Source organism: Spermophilus citellus (assembly GCF_964194105.1).
Source record: "Spermophilus citellus genome assembly, chromosome: 8".
Classification (NCBI taxonomy): Eukaryota; Metazoa; Chordata; class Mammalia; order Rodentia; family Sciuridae; genus Spermophilus; species Spermophilus citellus.
This window is the reverse complement of record NC_138189.1, coordinates 148823597-148847319: the sequence shown is the minus strand read 5'-3', so window position 1 is coordinate 148847319 and position 23723 is coordinate 148823597. Positions and strand designations below refer to the sequence as shown.

Below are 23723 nucleotides of genomic sequence, written 5' to 3'. Positions count from 1 at the left end.
GGTGCTGAGGCTTGAACCCAGTTCCTCACATATGCTAGGCAAGCACTCCACCACTGATCCACAACCTCAGCCCCTTCTTCTTAATTTTTTTGCAAGTGTTTTGAAATACATCTCATATTAGTAGTTGGAAATAAAAATAGTATTGACATTTATAATGAAATGGCCACTAGCCCAGGGACTGCATTAGATCCCTTTACATTTATGAATCTCATTTAACCTTCAAAATCAGCTCCAGATACACTAGTGATTGCTGACTCCATTTTACAGATGAGGAAACTAGAACCAAGAGAGGATTAAATAATTTGCCACACGTTATATAGTTAGCAAGGGGCAAAACTGGAAATTGAATAAGGGTCTGTCTGAATTTTACTACACTGACGCTGTAATGTCATAGAAATCAGAAACCAAGCAGGAAACAGAGTATAACATGGAGAGCAGCCCCAAGGAGATTGACTTAAACTACTGTTAGAATGGTTGTATATTCCTGTTCAGTGATTCTTTTTTAACATTGAGATGTGTTTATTAAACACAGAAAGCTAAGATTCAAATTTATATGCAGCTAACACACAGAAAAAACTGAATACCTACTGAATGCCACTCATTGTTATCTGGCACTCCACAGAGAGGACTTCACTTGGTAGTAACCATCCAAGGGCTGAAACATTATCCCTATTTTTATTTTTTAATTAGATCATTATAGTTATACATATGGGTTCATTTGAACAAAGTCATACATGCATGAAATTGATCTGTTCAGTGATTTTTAAAACCTGTAATTTAAATTCTCACCTAAACTTCAGAAATGTTTGGGCAACCTTTATGGAACTGTGAAACACAGTATCCCCCTTGGGTCCACAGAACCATGGCATGTGGTCTTCCAAATAGCGATCAAATATTAAAATAAATACTATAGTATGTGAGTGATATCAATTTAGATAAAATTTTCTTTATTGTTTCTCTAGGGTTTAAGCTTCCCAAGAAAGAAAAAGGTGGACCAAAAAGTACATTATCCTGACAATCTGAACACAAATATGATTGTTCTCTGTTACTAATGATTATGTTAACCAAATTTCTGTCACATATAATTGAACATTAATTATTGCTCTGTAACAGTCTCCAAAAAAATGTAAGGGTAATTTTGGGCTGAGGCTATGGCTCAGCAGTAGACCTCTTGCTTGGCACGCACAAGGCCCTGGGTTTGATTCTCCAGGACCAAAAAAATCAAAGCCCACAAAACTTAGCGATAATTCAAACCCAAATAGTGATCATTTATTATCTTATAATGGTTGAGATAACAACACTTTAGGAGCAACATGGTGGGTGGTTCTAGCTCAGGGTCTCTCTCAAGGTTGCAGTTCAGTGTTGGGGAGGGAGAGTCATCTGAAGGCTTACCTGGAGCTGAGAATCTGTTTCTGAGGTGGCTGTCACCCATAGCCATTGTCAGGAGGCCTTAATTCCTTGCCACATGGACCCCTGCATAGAGCTACTTGTGTGTCCTCAGAGCACATCAGCAGGCTTCCCACAAAGCAAGTGGTTCCAAAGAGAAAAGGGGGTAGACTGTCATACTTTATAGCTGAGTCTTACAAGTGACACTCTGTTATTTCCACCACATGCTATTTGTTAGAATTTACTAAATCCAGCTCATACTTAAGGAGAGAAATTGATCTTCACTTCTTGAGGATATGATCTTTACTTCTTGATGGTCTGTTTTACCATCATATGTAGGAACTCAAGAGTTGGCTGCAGTAAACAATTTCAAAATGATTGTGTTTTGAAGGTGACTTTAGTTTGGGACAGAAAGAGAGACAATGTATCATAAATGTGGAGTTCAAATTCTTTAACAGGAAAGGATAATAGTACTTTGACATACACACTAGATGACAGCACTTTTTTATTTCCCCATTTTATTCTTGTGTATTATAGTTGTACATACTGATAGGATTTTTGTTACATATTGGTACATGCACATAGTATACAATATAACAATATAACTTGGCCAGTATCACTTCCCAGCACTTTCCCCGGTCTCTGCATCTCCCACCCCTTGTTTCCCTTTCCCCTACTCATCTCTCTTTGATTTTCATGAGATCGACCCCCACCACCCCCTTTCTTTTCCTTTTTCCTCTCTAGCTTCCACTTGTGAGAGAAAAAATACCTTCCTTGACCTTCTGAGTTTGAATTATTTCACTTAACATGGTCGTCTCTAGTTCCATCCATTTTCCTGCAGATCACATAATTTCTTTTTTCTTAGAGCTCAGTAAAACTCCATTGTGTATAAGTACCACATTTTCTTGATCCATTCCTCTATCGATATTCACCTAGGCTGGTTCCACAGTTTGGCTGTTGTGAATTGTGCTGCTCTAAACATGGGAGTGCATGTGTCACTGCAGTGGGATGACTTTGATGCTCTAGGATAAATAAAGAAGTAGTGAGCTGGGTCACACAGTAGTTCCATTCCTATCCTTTTGAGGAACCTCCATAATGGTTTCCATGGTGGTAGTACTACTTCACAGTCTCACCAACAGTGTGAAAGTATTCCTTTTTCTCCATATCCTCCCCAATGTTTATTATTGTTTGTATTCTTGATGGCTGTCACTCTGATGGGAGTGAGGTGAAGTAGTTGAAACCTCAGTGTAGTTTTGATTTGAATTTTCCTAATGGCTAATGATGTTGAACATTGTTTCATATATTTGTTGGTCATTTGTATTTCTTCTTTTGAGCAATGTCTGTTTAATTTGTTGGCCCATTTATTAATTGGGTTATTTGATTTTTTGATATAAAGTTTTTTGAGTTCTTTATATATTCTAGATATTAATCTTCTGTCAGAAGAGTAACTAGCAAAGATTTTCTCCCATTCTATAGGTTCTCTCTTCATGTTCCTAATTGTTTACTTGGCTGTACAGAAGCTTTTTAAATTGATGCCCTCCTTCCCCCATTAACTCTTGGCATTGTTTACTGAGCTTTCAGGGTCCTGTTGAGAAAGTCCTCGCTTTTGCCTAAAAGCTGGGTTTGTAACTCAGTGGTAGAGCACTTGCCTAGCATGTGTGAGGCCCTGGGTTCGATCCTCAGCACCACATAAAAATTAGTAAATAAAGGTATATATAAAAACAAAAAAAAAGCTGGAGTGTTGAACCTATGTCTTCTCCTAGAAGCTGCGTAGTATGTAATTCCTAGGTCTGTGATCCATTTTGAGTTGTTTTTTGTTCAGGGTGATAGGAAAGGGTCTATTTTTATTCTTCTACATATGGATAACCAGTTTTCCTAGCACCATTTGTTTAAAAAGTCTGTCTTTTCTCCATTGTATGTTTTTGGCACCTTTGTCAAGGATCAGATGATTCTATCTGTGTGGGTTTGTCTGTGGGTCTTCAGTTATGTTCTGTTGGTCTCTGTGTCTGTTTTTACGCCAATACATACTGTTTTTGTTACTATAGCTCTGTAGTATAATTTGAAATCAGAGATTGTGGTGCCTACAGCATTGCTTTTTTGGCTTCAAATTGCTTTGGCTATTTTGGGTCTTTTATTCTTCCAAATGAATTTCAGAGCTGTTTTCTAGTTCTGTGAAGAATGTCATCGGTATTTTGATGAGGATTGCATTGAATCTGTATATTGCTTTGGGTAAAATGGCCATTTTAATAATGTCCTCCTATCTATTCACTTTCAGCCTGTGGCTGTCTTTTCCTGCAAGGTGTGGCTCTTGCAAACAACATATAGTTAGGTCTTGTGTTTTAATTCCCAGCCTATATTTTTTTTTAATTATTTTATTGTTGGTTGTTCAAAACATTACATAGTTCTTATTATACCATATTTCACAGATTGATTCAAGTGGGTTATGAACTCCCATTTTTACCCCGTATACAGATTGCTGTGTCACATCAGTTACATTTCCATTGATTTACAAATTGCCTTTCTAGTGACTGATGTATTCTGCTGTCTATCCCATTCTCCACTGTCCCCTCACCCCTCCCCTCCCCTCCCCTCCCCTACTCTCTCTCCATCCCCTCTACTATAAATCGTTTCTTCCACTTATATAATTTTTCTCCTACTCCTCCTTTCCTCTTATATGTAATTGTGTATAACCCTGAGGCTCACCTTCCAGTTCCATGCAATTTCCCTTAACTCTCACTTTCCCTCCCGCCTATCATCCCTGTTTAATGTTATTCTTCTTCTCCAGCTCTTCGTCTCTACCCTGTCCTTGGTTACTCCCCTTATATCAAAGAAGACATTTGACATTTGTTTTTTAAGGATTGGCTAGCTTCACTTAGCATAATCTGCTCTAATGCCATCCATTTCCCTCCAAATTCTATGATTTTGTCATTTCTTATTGCAGAGTAATACTCCATTGTGTATAAATGCCACATTTTTTTAATCCATTCATCTATTGAAGGGCTTCTAGGTTGGTTCCACAATCTTGCTATGGTGAATTGTGCTGCTATGAACATCGATATAGCAGTGTCCCTGTAGCATGCTCTTGTTAGGTCTTTAGGGAATAGACCGAGGAGGGGAATAGCTGGGTCAAATGGTGGTTCCATTCCCAACTTTCCAAGAAATCTCCATACTGCTTTCCAAATTGGCTGCACCATTTTGCAGTCCCACCAACAATGAACAAGTGTACCCATTTCCCCACATCCTCGCCAGCACTTGTTGTTGTTGGATTTCTTAATGGCTGCCAATCTTACTGGAGTGAGATGGTATCTTAGGGTGGTTTTGATTTGCATTTCTCTGACTGCTAGCGATGTTGAGCATTTTTTCATGTACTTGTTGATTGATTGTATGTCCTCCTCTGAGAAGTGTCTGTTCAGGTCCTTGGCCCATTTGTTGATTGGGTTATTTGTTATCTTATTATCTAATTTTTTGAGTTCTTTGTATACTCTGGATATTAGGGCTCTATCTGAAGTGTGTGGGGTAAAGATTTGTTCCCAGGATGTAGGCTCCCTGTTTATCTCTCTAATTGTTTCTTTTGTTGAGAGAAAACTTCTTAGTTTGAGTAAGTCCCATTTGTTGATTCTGGTTGTTAACTCTTGCACTATGGGTGTCCTATTGAGGAATTTGGGGCCTGACCCCACAGTATGTAGATCATAGCCGACTTTTTCTTCTATCAGACGCCGTGTCTCTGATTTAATATCGAGCTCCTTGATCCATTTTGAGTTAACTTTTGTGCATGGCGAGAGAAAGGGATTCAGTTTCATTTTGATGCAAATGGATTTCCAGTTTTCCCAGCACCATTTGTTGAAGATGCTATCCTTCCTCCATTGCATGCTTTTAGCCCCTTTATCAAATATAAGATAGTTGTAGTTTTGCGGATTGGTTACTGTGTCTTCTATTCTGTACCATTGGTCCACCCGCCTGTTTTGGTACCAGTACCATGCTGTTTTTGTTACTATTGCTCTGTAGTATAGTTTGAAGTCTGGTATCGCTATACCGCCTGATTCACACTTCCTGCTTAGCATTGTTTTTGCTATTCTGGGTCTTTTATTATTCCATATGAATTTCCTGATTGTTTTATCTATTTCTACAAGAAATGCTGTTGGGATTTTGATTGGGATAGCATTGAACTTATAGAGAACTTTTGGTAATATCGCCATTTTGATGATGTTAGTTCTGCCTATCCATGAGCAGGGTATATTTTTCCATCTTCTGAGGTCTTCTTCTATGTCTCTTTTTAGGGTTCTGTAGTTTTCATTGTATAGGTCTTTCACCTCTTTTGTTAGATTGATTCCCAGGTATTTTATTTTTTGGGGGGATATTGTGAATGGAGTAGTTGTCCTCATTTCTGTTTCAGAGGATTTGTCGCTGATATACAGGAATGCATTTGATTTATGCGTGTTGATTTTATATCCCGCCACTTTGCTGAATTCATTTATTAACTCTAATAGTTTCTTTGTAGACCCTTTTGGGTCTGTTAGGTATAGAATCATATCGTCTGCAAATAGTGATAATTTAAGTTCTTCTTTTCCTATTTTTATGCCTTTAATTTCTTTCGTCTGTCTAATTGCTCTGGCCAGTGTTTCGAGGACTATGTTGAACAGAAGTGGTGAGAGAGGGCATCCCTGTCTTGTTCCAGATCTTAGAGGGAATGCCTTCAATTTTTCTCCATTCAGGATGATGCTGGCCTGTGGCTTATCATAGATTGCTTTAACAATGTTGAGGTATGATCCTGTTATCCCTAATTTTTCTAGAGTTTTGAACATAAAGGGATGCTGTACTTTGTCGAATGCCTTTTCTGCATCTATCGAGATGATCATATGGTTCTTATTTTTAAGTCTATTGATGTGGTGAATAACATTTATTGATTTCCGTATATTGAACCAGCCTTGCATCCCAGGGATGAATCCTACTTGATCATGGTGTATAATTTTTTTGATATGTTTTTGAATCCGATTCGCCAGAATTTTATTGAGGATTTTTGCATCTAGGTTCATTAGAGATATTGGTCTGTAGTTTTCTTTCTTTGAAGTGTCTTTGTCTGGTTTAGGAATCAGGGTGATGTTGGCCTCGTAGAATGTATTTGGAAGTTCTCCCTCTTTTTCTATTTCCTGAAATAACTTGAAAAGTATTGGTGTTAGTTCCTCTTTAAAGGTTTTGTAAAATTCTGCTGTATACCCATCCGGTCCTGGGCTTTTCTTAGTTGGTAGTCTTTTGATGGTTTCTTCTATTTCCTCTATTGTTATTGGTCTGTTTAGGTTGTCTATATCTTCCTGACTCAATCTGGGCAGATCATATGACTTAAGAAATTTATCGATGCCTTCACTATCTTCTATTTTATTGGAGTATAAGGATTCAAAGTAATTTCTGATTATCTTCTGTATTTCTGAAGTGTCTGTTGTGATATTGCCTTTTTCATCCCGTATGCTAGTAATTTGGGTTCTCTCTCTTTTTCTCTTCGTTAGCATGGCTAAGGGTCTGTCAATTTTATTTATTTTTTCAAAGAACCAACTTTTGGTTTTGTCAATTTTTTCAATTGTTTCTTTTGTTTCAATTTCATTAATTTCAGCTCTGATTTTAATTATTTCTTGCCTTCTACTTCTTTTGCTGTTATTTTGCTCTTCTTTTTCTAGGATTTTGAGATGAAGTATGAGATCATTTATTTGTTGGTTTTTTCTTTTTTTAAGGAATGAACTCCAAGCAATGAATTTTCCTCTTAAAACTGCTTTCAATGTGTCCCATAGATTCCGATATGTCATGTCAGTGTTTTCATTTATCTCTAAGAATTTTTTAATTTCCTCCTTGATGTCTTCTATCACCCATTGGTCATTCAGTAACCTATTGTTCATTCTCCACGTGGTGCATGATTTTTCCTTCCTTCTTTTATCGTTGATTTTCAGTTTCATTCCATTATGATCAGATAGGATGCATGGTATTATTTCTACTCCTTTATATTGTCTAAGAGTTGCCCTGTGACATAATATATGATCTATTTTTGTGAAGGATCCATGTGCTGCTGAGAAAAATGTGTAACTACTTGATGTTGGGTGGTATATTCTATATATGTCAATTAAGTCTAGGTTGTTAATTGTGTTGTTGAGTTCTATAGTTTCCTTATTTAACTTTTGTTTGGAAGATCTGTCCAGTGGTGAGAGAGGTGTGTTGAAGTCTCCCATGATTATTGTATGGTGGTCTATTAGACTCTTGTACTTGAGAAGAGTTTGCTTGATGAACGTAGGTGCACCATTGTTTGGGGCATATATATTTATGATTGTTATGTCTTGTTGGTGTATGGTTCCCTTGAGCAGTATGCAGTGTCCCTCTTTATCCTTTTTGATTAATTTTGGCTTGAAATCTATTTTGTTTGATATGAGTATGGACACTCCTGCTTGTTTCCGCAGTCCATATGAGTGGAATGATTTTTCCCAGCCTTTCACCTTCAGTCTCTGTATATCTTTTCCTATCAAATGCGTCTCCTGTAGGCAACATATTGTTGGATCTTGTTTTGTGATCCATTCAACTAGCCTGTGTCTCTTAATTGGTGAGTTTAAGCCATTAACATTTAGGGTTATTATTGAGATTAGGTTTGTTCCTCCAGTCATATTTGTTTATTTATGTTACTAAACCTGATTAGTTTTCCTCTTTGATTACTTTCCCCCCTTTACTGTCCTACCTCCCACTGATGGTTTTCAATGTTATTTTCAGTTTCCTCTTCCTGTAATGTTTTGCCAAGGATTTTTTGAAGAGATGGTTTTCTAGCTGCAAATTCTTTTAACTTTTGTTTATTGTGGAAGGTTTTAATTTCATCTTCCATCCTGAAGCTTAATTTCGCCGGATACACGATTCTTGGTTGGAGCCCATTTTCTTTCAGTGTTTGAAATATGTTATTCCAGGATCTTCTAGCTTTCAGAGTCTGTGTTGAGAGATCAGCTATTATCCTGATTGGTTTGCCCCTAAATGTAATCTGCTTTCTTTCTCTTGTAGCTTTTAAAATTCTCTCCTTATTCTGTATGTTGGGCATCTTCATTATAATGTGTCTAGGTGTGGATCTCTTATGATTTTGCACTTTTGGCGTCCTGTAGGCTTCTAGGATATGGGATTCTGTTTCATTCTTCAAGTCTGGGAAGTTTTCTCGTATTATTTCATTGAATAGATTGTTCATTCCTCTGGTTTGGAGCTCTGTGCCCTCCTGTATCCCAATGACTCTTAAGTTTGGCCTTTTAATGTTATCCCATATCTCTTGGATGTTCTGCTCATGGTTTCTTAGCAGTCTTGCTGAACTGTCTATGTTCTTCTCAAGTTGAAATACTTTGTCTTCATTGTCTGATGTTCTATCTTCTAAGTGATCTATTCTGCTGGTAGTATTGTCAATTGAGGTTTTAAGTTGGTTTATTGCTTCCTGCATTTCTAGGATTTCTATTTGTTTGTTCTTTATCACTTCTAGCTCCCTGTGAAATTGATCTTTTACTTCCTGGATTTGTTTCTGTAGTTCCTTGTCAATGTGATCTTTCATTGTCTGATTTTGCTGTCTCATGTCTTCCTTGAGAGTCCAGATCATCTGAAGCATGTATATCCTGAACTCTTTATCTGACATTCCATCTGTTGCAGCTATTACCTCTTCTAGGGTTGAGTTGACCTGCATTGCTTGTGGTCCTTTCTTTCCTTGTCTTTTCATGTTGCTTGCGTTTCTTTCTGCTTCGTGAAACTGTTGTGTTTTTGAAATTTTTCCCCCTGTTTATTTTTGTTGCTCTTGTATATTTGGGATATCTCTCTTGTAGGGCGGGTAGTGGCTGTGATCCTCCTCTAATCAGGGTGATCTATATACTACGCTGGTTGGTCGTAGGTCTGCCCGCCCTGCGGGCACGGGTGGCTGCTCTACTCTGCCCCCACTCCAATTGCGGTGACGTTCCTACCACGTCCTCGGATCGTTGGTCCTGATCCGGACGTGGGCAGCAGCTCTTCTCCACCCCTACTCCAATTGATGTGACGTGTCTACCATGCTGGTCGGCCTCCAAGCCTGTTCCGCCGGTGGGTCTCAGATCTGCCCACCCTGCGGGCCTGGGCTGCAGTTCTGCTCAACCCCCACTCCCAGTGGGGGTACCTAACTGCCTCTCCAACGGGTCTCTGGGCTCCTTCCGGATGCTGGCGGCGGCTCTGTTCAACCCCCACTCCAACCAGTGTGACGTGACTACCTCGATGCTACTCGTCCACTACACTGGCCGGCTGCCGAGCCTGTCCTGCCAGTGGGACGCAGGACTGCCTACCTTGCAGGGTCAGACGGCAGCTCTTCATGGCCTCTACTCCAAGTGGGTTGACTTGGCTACCCTGCCGTCGGGTCGCTGGTCCTGTTCCAGGCGTGGGCGGTTACTCTCCTCGGCCCCAGCTGCAGTTGGGGTGTCGCGATACCACACCGGCGGGACCCTTAGCCTGCTCTGGGCACAGGAGGCAGCTCCACTCTGCCCTCCAGGCCCCCGCAGTACCCAGCAGGACCCGGACCAAGAAGCAGTCCCTGTAGGATCCCGAACCCTGAGCCAGAGCCGCTTCGGGAGCCAGGAGCCGGTCTCTCTGATCCCCGCCACTTTCTGCTAGGAGCAGGCTCCTCAGGGCAACCGCCGCGGGTTCCCCAAACCCAGGCCAGAGCCGCCCCGGGAGCCCAAGCCTAGCCGCACCAGACTCTCCCTGCTAGGTGCCCAAGCCTGGCCGCACCAAATTCTCCCTGCTCGGTGTACGCTCCCCTTGGAGCAGAGTCTAAGACGCACTTCCCGCGGGCTCTCCAGCTCCGGGTCAAAACTGTTCCAGGAGACAGAGACCCGCTGCCCCTCGTCGCAAGTTTCACTTGTGGCTGGCCTCAGCTCGCGGTCCCCGCAGGCTCCGCGGCCCTGGGCTCAAGCAGCCACGAGGGCCAGAACCCAGCCTCTCCAATCCCTGCCACACTCTGCTCGGAGCAGGGTCCACAGAGGTACCCCAGCCTCAGGCCCAGGCGGCCCCCGCCCGGGCCTGGCAGCTCCAACCTCTCCCAGCTCAGTGTACGCTCAGACAGGGGCAGGGTCAAAGACACAGTCGCCGCGGATTCCGTAGCCCCAGGCCAAGAAGGATCTCCCGCCCTGGGCCAAAGCAACCCGGGGAACTAGAATCTGGCCGCTCAAAGCCCGGCGCCCGCCTTGCCAGGGATGAGGCCTGAAGAGTATTCTCCTCAGAGTTTCCAATCCCGAGCCTGAGCGATCTGTCTGCGCGACGCAGGCAAATACCAGCCTGGAATCACCTGTTCTGTAGTTGAATGAGCTGAGATCGTAGAAAACAGGGATGATTGCGTCAGCTCTCCATGATGGCGGCTGCAGTTCTCCTGCGTGTTCCGACCGGTGTCGGGAAACGAACTGGACCGATTCTCTCCTGTATTTCAAAGCTGGAATTCAGCACTCAGCGCGGCTAGTGTGCCACTGGCAGGGGCCTGCAGAATCTGCTTCGCTGTAATCCCTCTCTGGTACCTCGCGGCTAATTAACTCGGGCGCGTCCCAGACTCCATCCACGGGGCGGTCCGCCGACCAAGTACTGCTTCGCTCCCTTCGGAGAAATTGCCCGCTACCAAGCCCCTGCAGCCGAATCCTGCGCGCTGGAATTTTGACCTCTAGATTCTGGAGCACTTCAATTTCACTGGGGATTCCCACCAAGGTAGCCTTCAGCCATTTCACCTCGTGTTTCTCCCACACAGTGGCGCAGCGTACTGGTGTGCTGTACTCCCTTGGCCGCCATCTTCCGGTCCCCCGCCTATATCTTTTAGTTGGAGAGTTGAGACCACTTACATTCAATGTTATTAAGAGAGATGTGTAATAATTCATGCCATTTTGACTTATGTCTAATGTTTAATTTGGTTCTGTTTCTCATTTGCTTAGCTACTCTTCAAATGAGATTTGTTCATTTGTGGCCTCTGGGGTTTTGTTTTTGGTTTCTTCTATGTGGAATATTTCTTAAGTAAGTTCTGTAGTGCCAGTTTAATATGAATTCTTTTAGTTTCTGCTAATCTTGGAAGGTTTTCTCCTCTTCTTTGATTTTGAAAGATAACTTCGTTGATATAGCAGTCTTGGTTGACAGTTTCTTTCTTTCAGGATTTGGAACACAAGTCCTTTGAATTTGTACTGAGAAGTCAGAAATGATTTTTAAATCTTTTTTAATATTTATTTTTTAGTTGTAGTTGGACACAATACCTTTATTTATTTTTATGTTGTGCTGAGGATTGAACCCAGTGCTTCACACATGTGAGGCAAGTGCTTTACCACTGAGGTACAACCCCAGCCCCTCTTTTATTATTTTCCTGAAGAGGTTAGCCATTCCATTAGCCTGCATTTCAGAGCCCTTCTCAATTTCAGTGAGTCTTAAATTTGGTCTCATAATGTTGTCTTGGAGTCTATATTCTGATTATGGTTCCTTCTTTTCTTTCCTTTAATGCTGTCTGAATGTTCAAGACTGGCCACTCTGTCTTGCAGCTCTGCGATTCTGTCTTCAGCATGGGCTACTCCATTAGACTTTTACTGGTGGGTAGGGCACGGGTCTCGTCAGGTTCAGGGTCTTCATCAGGTGATGTCTGCTCTGAAGAGATGAGATCAGCACACGTCCAGGGCTTGGCAGTCGCTCGTCTCTATCAGAAGTCTGCATCTCAGGAGCCTCCCAAGAATTCTGCTCACAGGTCAGGAAGCTAATCCTTCACATATTCTGCTACCCAGGAAACAGCCCTGCCAGGCTTGGTCCCTGCAGGTATTCACACCTGCCTGTTCAGATTCCTCACTCGCTTTAGCTTGTTATGTGACCCCCAGACTCAAAGGAGAAATTAAGTGGGTTCCCTTCACTTTTCTACTCGAATCCCCCTGAGGACAGTCTTCTCTGTGCCTGTTTCACTTCTGTCTGATAGGTAGACTTTAGGCCACATGGCAGGCACTTGTCGGGACGGTCTGCATGTTTGCCTGATATCCTGCTCTCAGAAGCTGCAGTATGGCTGCCTCGAGCTGCCTCCTTCTCAGCTGCCCACAGCCATTGGGAAAAAGCATATAGTGCATCGTGTTGCCTCTGGATTGGCCAAGTTCAGGCCTCTTTTCTTGTCTCAGGATTTTCTGTACCAAATCTGTGTTTCTTCTCTCTCCCTCTGTGATGAATCAGTGTCACTAAAGCTGCCACTGCCATAACATCTTGGCTCCAATATCTCCTTTTTCTTTGTTTAATGTACCTAAATTTCCTGAGTCTCTAAGACACTATGATTGTCCAATATTGAATTTTAGTGAAATACTTCTTTTGCCCACCTCACTAAGGAGCAGTACTCCCGCTACTTGTATCCTGAGCCATGGAGCAACTAGGAATACAGTCTTCCTCTAGCCTGGTTACATCTTGAATCCTGGTGACAGTGCTTATAAACAGCTAATGTGTGTTTTGCTGCCTAAAAAGGGATTATAATAACCTGAGGCTAAGAGACTTCACTTTGCCGGAAGGTTGGATTATGAAGAACTAATAAGACTTGGAGAACATCCAGAATAAGATAATTTATGATGTGATGTCAGACAGAGTAAGACATTTGTCTTTCAGACTTTTGTTGTAGCTCCCCCCCCAAAAAAAAAAGGCAAAATAGGGGAAAGAGAAAACACTGAAGGCCGCATGGGCAGATGGGGAGGAACGATAGCCCACCCAAGGAACTGAGCAGAGGCACTTATCTGCATGCTGATGGTATCTGCTATTAAGCACACATTTCCACAAGAAATTTTATCCTGGAGCTGAAAAAGGACTGTTACTGCTGAGGTCCCATAGGTGTATGCCCTAGCCAATTTCTTGGTCTTTATTACTCAGGGAGGTGGAAGGATGTCATCTTTCCTACACGTTTATATCTTTCTGTCCTAGAAAAGTAGGCTTGATAAATTAGAATTAACTAAAAAATCCCCTTTATTCTCTATCCTGGTCTTCAATTAAAAAATAAGCTCTAGCTGCCTCTTTACCCCTCTTTTAATGCTCCCGCCATCCACCCTGTTCCAGCTTCTTTTTCTTGTCTATTTTGGTTTAGATAGCTGTGAAAGATAGATATTACTCTCACTTGTTCAAACTGGGAAAGAGGATTGAGAGATGTCGTGCACGCGGTCCTCAGTGTCAGCTGAGTGTCTCTGTATCCCCAGCGTGATGCATGTGGTTCCCCCTTCCTTGCCTTAAAGCCACCACCTGTGTGCTTCTCTCTTCACCACTTGGCGGAGTGAGAAAAGGGATGTCCTGCAGAATGTAGGGCGGGCACCTGATTACTTGCCGGTGTGAGTGAGCTACAGAAAGCTTTCAGTATTCAGCCGGCTGCAGTGAACAAACAGCAGGAACCCCTGAAGAAGACAGCATGGGGTGGCCCAGAGAACACCTTTGAAGCCAGGTGGGTGCTTCCCGCAGGCTTCCCACTGCCTGGCCTGGCAAAAGCTCTTGACCTTCTGGACCTCAGTCTGCCTTTGACATAGAGGGACCTACCTTTTAGCATTCTTACAAGCCTTCAGTGAGAAAATGTAAATGCATTTCTTTCTTCTGCTCTCTTTCCTTTCTCCAGAGTCCTGTCCTTTCTTCCATTGTCATGGAAGTCGGTTCAGTTGAGATCTGGGTAGTACTGGAAAGTGTCAAGAATTTTCCATTTCTTTCTCTTGCCCCAGGTGTTATGCCAACTACATTGATTCATTAATTGTTTCATTTAATCCTCAAAATCAACCTGAGAAGGACTTAGTGATTATTGGCCCCATTTCATAGATACAGAGACTGAACTCTAAAAAGGGTTAAATAATTTACATTATGATGATATAAAAAGTTTATTTTGATTCATACTAGAAGCCCAAATCTAGACCTCAGAGTGACTGATTGCTAATGTAGTAAGCAAACATTTTTCACAGTTCAGCTCATAGTTGACATACACCTTACATATAAAATGTAAAAGTCTTCTGCTTCTTTTAGATATCTATCATTGATTATTACAAATGAATAAATATGTTTTGCTTTTTTTTTAGAGTTCCTCTTCCTCAACTAAGGAATATGATAGAAGATGTTGCCCAAACTTTAACATTTATGTATGGTTCTTTAGATAGGTAAGTACTTCTTTGAGCTGACTCTCAAGTTTTAAATACATGATTCTGTATCACCTTTGGCCCTTAGTACTATTTCTTGCTTGGGAAGTTACCTGTTTGGTTCCTCTCTTCTTCCATATTATAATTTTCTCATTTTATACTAGTTTTTATTCTGTAATGCTGGGCAGTTTTTCTTTTGATCGATTTCTTTTTTTTCTTTTTTGGGGGAGGGTTATTACTTTAATGAAGTTTTTAGTGGACTAGTGATACTATATTATATAGTGATCACTGTAAAACTTCGTGAGTCGGTATATTTCTGTAGGGGCAAATGTCAGAGGATTTCTCCATAACAGATACAGAGAAAAGTAAGACTCTAAATAAAGTTTTGTATTTTCTATTCCTTTAAGACCATTGTCCAATTCACTGTCCTAAAATACAATGTTTCTTTCTCAAAAAACATTTTACTTACAAAATGCACTGGTACAAAAAATATAGGACAGAGGAGGCACTGAACATTTTCATGTTATTTTTCTATATATTTTCTACACAATATGAATGTATATGCTCTTTCTTTACACATTGAGCCTGTATTATACATATCCTTCTGCTTCTCACTTTTTTAGCCTTACAATTTAATGCGATGCACATTTCTTGATTTGAAGATGGAAATTTGAGATAACTATTCAACATTCAAGAATGCAAAATCATGGATGTAAAATGGATTTTTCTCTTAGTGGGATTTTTCTACGTTTAGTACTTCTAAGGGCTAAAATGACAGTTTTGCTTCCAAAGCCTTGAGAGCGTATCAGCATAAAAATCCAAACACAGTTTATACATTTTTCCAAACCATGGTGTTCTGCTCTATGGTAGATCTTTATTGTTAACTGTTCTCAAAGCATCATGGAGAATTTTCTGTGATGATGTCATCTGGCAAAACTATCTAGTTTGCAGTGTTTTGCTGGAGGAGCCTAGAAGAGGTCAGCACATTCTTCCCCACCTGATTACTTGCGGACATGAGTGAGCTACAAAAAGCAGGCATCTATACATAGTGCTTTTACCTTTCACTAATCCGAAAATGTTTAACTAGTGAAGAGTAAGAGTGTAATTATGAACTACTTCCTTAAATTTGCATTAGAGAAGCAAACTGCTGTATTACACCATATGCAGCAAAGCTTTTTGCACCCATAAAATGAGAGACTATCAAAGTTTAAGTTTCTGCAATGACTTTTAATACATGAAACAGTCAACTGAAGTTGCTCTGAAAATTTCCAGTGAAGCAGGTTGGGGGCAGAGGGACTCAGTTTCCCTGAATCTCCTCTTGAAGTTAGCTTTCATTGATTTGGAAGTATTTCCAAGATGGGAGCAAATTTAGTTTCTGTTTGTTCAAGTGAGAATTTGAAAAACAAACCAATATACTAAATGTGAAGATTCATTGAATTCTTAAAACTAAAAAGCAGTATGAACTCAAGATGTTAATAGAAGAAATTTTATAATATTTTAATAACAAAGTTTTTTTTCTGATTATGGAACATATTAAGGGCCCATCATGAAAAATTACAAAAATATTTTTATAAGTCCAAAGATCTAATTATCTTTTTAAAGTTGTGAGCTGTTTAGTTCCCTGTAAGCCACAGAAAATTGATTTACATATTAACAGGTTAGTATTGTGGTCCAATTAAAGATTTAACATTTTCCTCCACCATTCGCAACCAGTCCATCTTGATGTGTCTCAAAGCATGTCTCCATTCCAGCCAACCTATCCATCGTCACTGTGGCCCTGCGCAGCCACTGCTGTGTCACACTACAGTAGCCTGACTGGTGTCCTTACCTCATTTCTTGCCACTTTAATTAATTTTCATAAAGCAGTTAAAGTTATCTTTCTACACTATTGTCTGGCGCCTCTCCACCTGTTTGACATCAGACCTCAAACCACACCCCTCTCTACCCTGTACAGGGGGGTAAAGCTTACCCTGCCTTAGGGCTTTTATACCTTTCCTCCTTGGGATATCAGCATAAATGCCTCATGCTTAGAAACTCTTCCTTAATCATTTTATCTAAAATAGCCAAGTAGCTAGGCATGATGGCACACACTTGTAGTTCCTACTTCTTGGAAGGCTAAGATGGGAGGATCACTTGAGCCAGAGTACAAGACTAACCTAGGCAATGTTGGGAGACCCAGGCTTAAAAATAAAAATAAGGAGATAGAATAACTAACCAGTCCTGACCCCCATTCCCATCAGCCTCTTCTCTGCATAGTCCTGTGTAGGTATGCATGGTTCACCGGCTGCTCATTTATTCTCTCTCCATTACAATCACCGACCCCAGGACTCCTTGTCTTTTGTCTTGATGTTACTGCTGTGCCTCCAGAATTGAGATGGTGCCGGAACATGAAGGCACTCAGATATTTGCCGGACAAATCAGTGAAAGTTATTTTCTTTTCTTTTGTACTGAGGATTTGAACCCAGAAGTACTTTACTACTGAGCCACATCCCCACCCCTTTTTGTTTTGGGTCAGGGTCTCACCAAGTTGTTTATTGCCAGGTTTAGTTGCTGAGGCTGGCCCTGTGATCCTACTGCCTCAGCCTCCAAGCCACTGGGATTACAGGTACACCGGGTGTGTGCCCATATCTGGAGTGAATGTTATTTTGTCATGTTAATGTCCCATGTACCAGTTATGTGTGAGTTAGTAGTGTTCCAATAAATGGTTGCAGTTAGTGCTGTGTTACTTTTAAAAGAGCTAAAACCAAGTATTCTCTCTCTCTTTCTCCCTCCTCCAATAATTATGCCTTCAGTAATAGAGAGGAAAAAGGAATAATTTATGTTCCGTATTTTCACTTACTGCATGCTACACTAGTTAGTAATAAGCATATTAAAAACTTAGGCATGTTATGTACTAGGTAGTTTATAGTGACTTCAATTATATTAACCCGTTTTTCACAGAGTTGAAAGCCCAAATTCAGAGAGAGGTTAGGTGATTTGTCCCATGAGAACTGTTTAGTAAGAGCAGTGGTAAGTTGCAAAGCCAAGTCTCTTCTATTTCAAAGGTCAGAATCTCTTTATTACATTTTGCCTCAAAGATAGCGGGAGTGATAAATGGTTGAGAAATAGTCAAAGGTAAATGCAACTTACATTTTCTACAAAAAACAAACAAAACCCAAAGCCGGTTTCCCTGTGCTGTCCTAACTTCAGCTTTTATTCCTTCAGGTCCTTTTGCCAGGTTGAGAATGCTGCTCGTTTGGATCATTTCTTCACCTTGTTCTTTCAAAGAGCGCTGCAGCCTGCCAGCCCCCATCCCTGTGCCAGTCCTAGTGCTTGGCAGTACGAAGCTTCCAGTGCAGCGCTTTTAGACAACCTCCCTGGAGTTCGGTGGCTCACACTTCCACGGGAAATCAAGGTAGCGTTAGGTGTCAAAAATAAGAGTCAGTCCGCTAAAAATAACAAAATTGCTTGTTTTAAAAATTATTTTGTGTTTTTGTGGTGGGGTTGAACCCAGGAGTCTTATGCATGCTAAGCGTGACTCTACCACTGAGCTACACCATAGCCCAGCAAAATCTTCCTTTACATGAACAAATGTGTTTTGCCTTTGGTTTGTCCCATGATGGTTAAATATTATCAGGGTGACATTAGTTGTAGATGACATTGTCTGTACACCCAGATTAACTGTACTATTGAATTATTGACAAGATCATTTCAGAGGCGTTCATCAGTGCAGATCACCATATGTCTAGTTACAGCATCTCTGTTAGTATTTAAAGGGGCACCGTCTTATAGCCATTTCTCTGCCTGTAAAGAAACCTAGGATATGTTATAGGAGAAAAATCTAATTCATGATTCTGTTCTTCATGAAACTAGAACATGTGACTAAAGAAATGCCTTCTAGATAGTTGAATAATTTTTTCAGTTGATATATGAATCTCCTTGCTCAGCTTCTTATCTATAAAATAGGAAAAATAATAGTATGTACTTCATAAAGGAGCTGTAAGTTACTACATGTGAGTGCTTAGGATTTTGCCTGGCACACTGTAGTTGTGATTTGGAAATATTATTATACAATTATTATTTGAAAGGAGCTGAGGTATTAAAGCAAGTTTTTTTAAAAACAATATTTTTTAGTTGTCAGTGGATCTTTATTTATTTATATGTGGTGCTGAGAATCAAAACCCAGTGCCTCATACATGCTAGGCAAGCGCTCTACCACTGAGCCCCAGCCCTAGCCCCTAAAGCAAATTTTAAAGAAACTTCACTTCCTATTATTTTTATTTTGTTCTAATCTGTCAGCTGCCTCATGGTGCCTCCTCTGCTGTCTCCAGCCAAAGTTACCATTTTTCTAATCATCTAAAACCCAAAAGGTGTAAAATACAGAAATGAACCTCACCAGTGTTTTCATAAGAAAATGTAAGTGTTCAACCAAAAAAGAAGTTACTAAATAATGTTGCCTTTAAGATAGGAAGACGCTGCCTTCAGAGGGTCTCTGCCTTGGAAAAGTACAGGCCCACCTCTTGAGTCAGAACATAACCAACTCCAGCAGCCTGCCGTTCTGGGTGGAGCTACCCCGCGTCTTGCCCCATCTCAGAGTCTCTTCATTAAAGAAACCTCTTTTGTCAAAATATGTTGCCTCTTCTTTCTGTGATAGTAAAGGTACTTAATGGTTTCAGGAAGGGGCATTTTTTTTTAAATTTATAGTTTAGAGTCATTAAGTATTATCTCCCTCTAAGACACTTCAGACATTTTAAAATATAGTCTATTTTATAAAATATAAGTCATTTTATGTTCAGATTTCTTTTTTACTGGATTTTTTTCTTAGTTTAGAATGCATATGATTAGGAGACTTACTTTCTTTTCTAAAGTTTTTAACCTAAAAGAGTACCAAACTTATAAATCACTGTGCAGATTCTGGTATGTATTTTTAAACTCATTGCCTCAAATTGTAACTGTTGTTTATCTCCCCAAAGCTTTGATAGTTTTTATTCTTGTTAAATCTTAGTACTTAACAGTACTAAGACTGTGGAAATCAGTCTTCATTGTGCCCAGTGCTCAGAATTAAGCTATGTCTTTTGGAATCCAGAAAAAGCTCTAGTTTGCAGTCAAGCAAAGTAGGTGAGACTAGTACACAGGAAACACTATAGATTTAGAGCTTAGATACTTTCTATATTTTGTAGTCTGGTTAAGAGAATTAATTTATTTTTTTATTTTTTAAAGAGAGAGTGAGAGAGGAGAGAGAGAGAGAGAGAATTTTTAATATTTATTTTTTTTTAGTTCTCGGCGGACACAACATCTTTGTTGGTATGTGGTGCTGAGGATCGAACCCGGGCCGCACGCATGCCAGGCGAGCGCGCTACCGCTTGAGCCACATCCCCAGCCCTGGTTAAGAGAATTAAGAATAATACTGTTGGAGCTGGGCACGGTGGTGCACACCTGTAATCCCAGCGGTTTGGGAGGCTGAGGCAAGAGGATCATGGGTTCAGAGCCAGCCTCAGCAAAAGTGAAGCGCTAAGCAACTCAGTGAGATCCTGTCTCTAAATAAAATACAAAATAGTGCAGGGTATGTGGCTCAGTGGTTGAGTGCCCTCCGAGTTCAATCCCCAGTGCTATAATAATCATAATCATAATCATAATTTGGAAAGAGGGATACATATTTTCTGCTAAAGTTGTTTTAGGATTTCTTTAATTAATGTAAAGTTTGAAGGACATAATAACCTGTGAAGTTTATTTTTGTGTGTGTGTGAGAGTGTGTGTGTGTGTGTGTGTGTGTGTGTGTGTGTGTGTCTACATTTTAGGTTTGTAGAAAAATTCAGAGAGAGAAATTTCCCATGCATACCTGCTACCACATACCCCATGTCTCCCCATCGTCAGCATCTCTCACCACATGATAGAAATCGTTATGACCAACCAGACGTGGTCGTGCACACCTGTGATCCCCGCCTCTCAGGAGGCTGAGGCAGGAGGATCACAAATTCAAGGCCAGCCTCAGCAGCTTAGCAAGACTTTCTCAAAATACAAGTCAAAAAGGGCCTGGGGCTGGGAGTGGGGGGAGAGGCAGCTTTGGTTGTGGCTCAGGGGCAGAGCACTTGCCTAGCGTGTGAGGCAGTGGGTTTGATCCTCAGCACCATATAAAAATAAATAAAATAAAGGTATAAAAATTACCATAACAAAAACAGGGGGCTCTGGGAGTATAGATCAGAGCCCCCTTTTTTAGTAACAATTTTTTGAAGGGATATCAAGGATTGAACCCAGGTAGAGCACCGTGGGTTTAATCCTCGATACCCCCTCAAAAAATTGTTACTGTTGAACCTACATTGGCACATCATAATCACCAAAATGCACAAATTAGCTCAAATTAGGGTTCACTCTTGGTGGGGTACCTTGTGTGGGTTTGGATACATGTGTAGTGGCATGTATCCACCCTTGCCATCGCAAAAGAGTAGTTTCACTGCCCTGAAATTTCTCTGTGCTGTACTTCTCCCTCTCTTTCATCCTTCCATTCCTCTAAACCTTGGCAACAAGTGACGTTTTGATATCTCCATAGTTTTGTATTTTAAAAATGTCATACAGTTGGAATCATGTAGCACGCAGCCTTTTCAGATTGGCTTCTTTCACTTGGTATAATGCATTTAAGGCTCCTCCTCATCTTTTCATGGCTTGATAGGTCATTTCTTTTTAGTGTTGAATAATATTCCTTTCTTTAGATGTATCACAGTTTATTTATCCTTTTACTTACTGAAGGACATCTTGGTTATTTTCAAGTATAAACATTCTTGTATAGGTTTTGGTGTGGACATGAGTTTTTAATTCTTTCTGGGTAAATGCCGAAGAGCTTAACTACTGGATCAAATAGTTAAGAGTGTATTAGTTTTAGGGCTGGGGTTGTGGCTCAGCGGTAGAGTGCTTGCCTAGCATGTGCAGGGTACTGAGTTTGATCTTCAGCACCACATAAAAATAAAATAAAGGTATTGTGTCAACTACAATTAAAACAAAATGTTTAAAAAAAAAAGAGTATATTAGTTTTGTAAGGCAGTGACTAACTGTCTTCTAAAGTGGTTGTGCCATGTGCATTCCTGCCGGCCACAGGGAAGGGTCCCCGTTCTGCATCCTCTCCAGAATGTGGTGTTGTCAGCTTCTGGATTTTGGCCATTCTTTTGGGTATGCAGCGGCATCTTATTGTCTTGATTTATATTTCTCTAATGACTTATGATGGGGAGCATATTTTCATGTACTTAATTGCCATCTACACGTCTTGTTTGGTCAGGTATTTGTTGAGGTCTTTGGCCCATTTTTTGGTGGGTTTGTGTGTGTTCTTATGGAGTTTGCAGAGTTCTATGTTATACTTTGGGTAATAGTCCTTTATTAAATGCATCTTTTGCAAATATTTTCTCTAGGTCTATGTCTCATCTTGTGATTCTCTTGGCGATGTATTTAGGCAAGCACTCTACCGCTGAGCCACAACCCTAGCCCTAAAACTAATATACTCTTAACTATTTGATCCAGTAGGTAAGCTCTTCGGCATTTACCCAGAAAGAATTAAAAACTCATGTCCACACCAAAACCTATACAAGAATGTTTATACTTGAAAATAACCAAGATGTCCTTCAGTAAGTAAAAGGATAAATAAACTGTGATACATCTAAAGAAAGGAATATTATTCAACACTAAAAAGAAATGACCTATTTAGCAGAGTAAGAACTCTTAATTTTAATGAAGTGTGGCTTGTCAATTATTTGTTAGTCAATAATACCTTTGTTGTTGTATCTAAAAACATCATTGCTATACCCAAGGTAAGTTTTCCTCCCATTTTATCTTTTAGGAGTTTTATTGCTTTACATATTATATTGTGATCCACTTAGGAGTTAACTTTGGTGAAGGGTCTCCAGATTAAGTCTTGTCCAGATTCTTTTCTTTTTCATGTGCATGTCTGATTGTTTGAGCAACATTTGTTGAAGACTGTCAACTGTCTTTGCTCCATTGTCTTGTCTTTGCTCTTTTGTTAAAGATTAGTTGATTATATTCATGTGGATCTGTTGTGGGATCTTTGTTCTGTTCCATTGATCTATTTTTCTATTGGCGAAAGGTCTTGATGACCATAGCTTGTGGCAAGTCTTGAAGGAAGGAGTGCCAGTCCCTCTGACTTCGTTCTCCTTCACTGTTGTGTTAGCTATTCTGGGTCTTTTGCTTCTCCATAAAAACTTTAGAATCATTTCGTCAGTTTCCACAAAATAACTTGCTGGCATTTTTGTTGAGACAGTATAGAATCTCTAGATCAAGTAGGAAAGAAATGATGCTCAACAGTATTGAGCCTTCCTGTCTATGGACACTCTCAATTTATTTTGTTCTTTTTTGATTTGGTTCATCAAGTATTATAATTTTCCTCATATAGATCTTGTACATATTTTATCAGATTTCTAAGTAATTCATTTGGGGAGGGTGCTAATGAAAGAGTAGTATGTCTTTACTAACAAATTCTACAGGAAGACAGTTGATTGTGGTATATCGACCTTTGATCCCGTAACCTTTCTGTGATCACTCATGGGCTCCAGGATTTTTTTTCCCCCCAGGCTTGGTCATTTCTTTCAGGTTTTCTACATAGGAAGATGTTATCTGTGAAGAAAGTTCATTTTACTCCTTCCTTCCCAAACTGTATGCCTTTTGTTTTTGAACTTGTGCTGTGATGTTGAACGGGAGTGGTGTTGGGGAGCATCATTGCCTTGTTCCTGATCTGAATGAGGAAATGTCTTACTTCTCACCCTGTAGCGTGATGTTAGCTGTAGGGTTTTGATAGTTACAGAAATCCCCCTTTTCCTAATTTTCTGAGAGGATTTTTAAAATTATTACCATGAATGGAAGTTAGAATTTGTCACATTTTTTTTCTTTTTCTTTCTTTTTTTTTTTTTTTTACTGTATATGTTGATACAATCATGTGACTTTTCTTTTTCAGCCTATTGATGTGATAAATTGCATTCATTGTATTCTTATGTTGAACTAGCCTTGCGTCCCTGGGATAAATCCCACTTAGTTGTGTGGTATAATTCTTTTTATATGTTCTTGGATTATACTTACTAAATTTTGTAGAGGGGTTTTCATCTATATTAATTAGGGATAGTCTATACTTTTCTATATACCTTCATATGCTTTTGGTATTTGGGGTACTGGTGACCTCATAGAAAGAATTAGAAAATATTTCTTCTTCTGTCTTCCTGCTTCTATCTTCTTAAAGGGTCTATAGAGAACTGGTATAATTTCTTCCTTCAA

General features: G+C 40.2%; 1 protein-coding gene across 2 annotated transcripts in view; it reads left to right on the top strand.

Moving 5' to 3' along the window:
- INTU (inturned planar cell polarity protein) overlaps positions 1–23723 on the top strand; it is a 114164-nt gene that overhangs the window by 64842 nt on the left and 25599 nt on the right. For both annotated transcript variants that reach the window (XM_081303819.1, XM_081303818.1), the window contains exons 7-8: positions 14424–14501; positions 17685–17874. In XM_081303819.1, coding sequence (XP_081159945.1) covers positions 14424–14501; positions 17685–17874 — 268 coding nt within the window. The remainder of the gene's footprint in view (positions 1–14423; positions 14502–17684; positions 17875–23723) is intronic.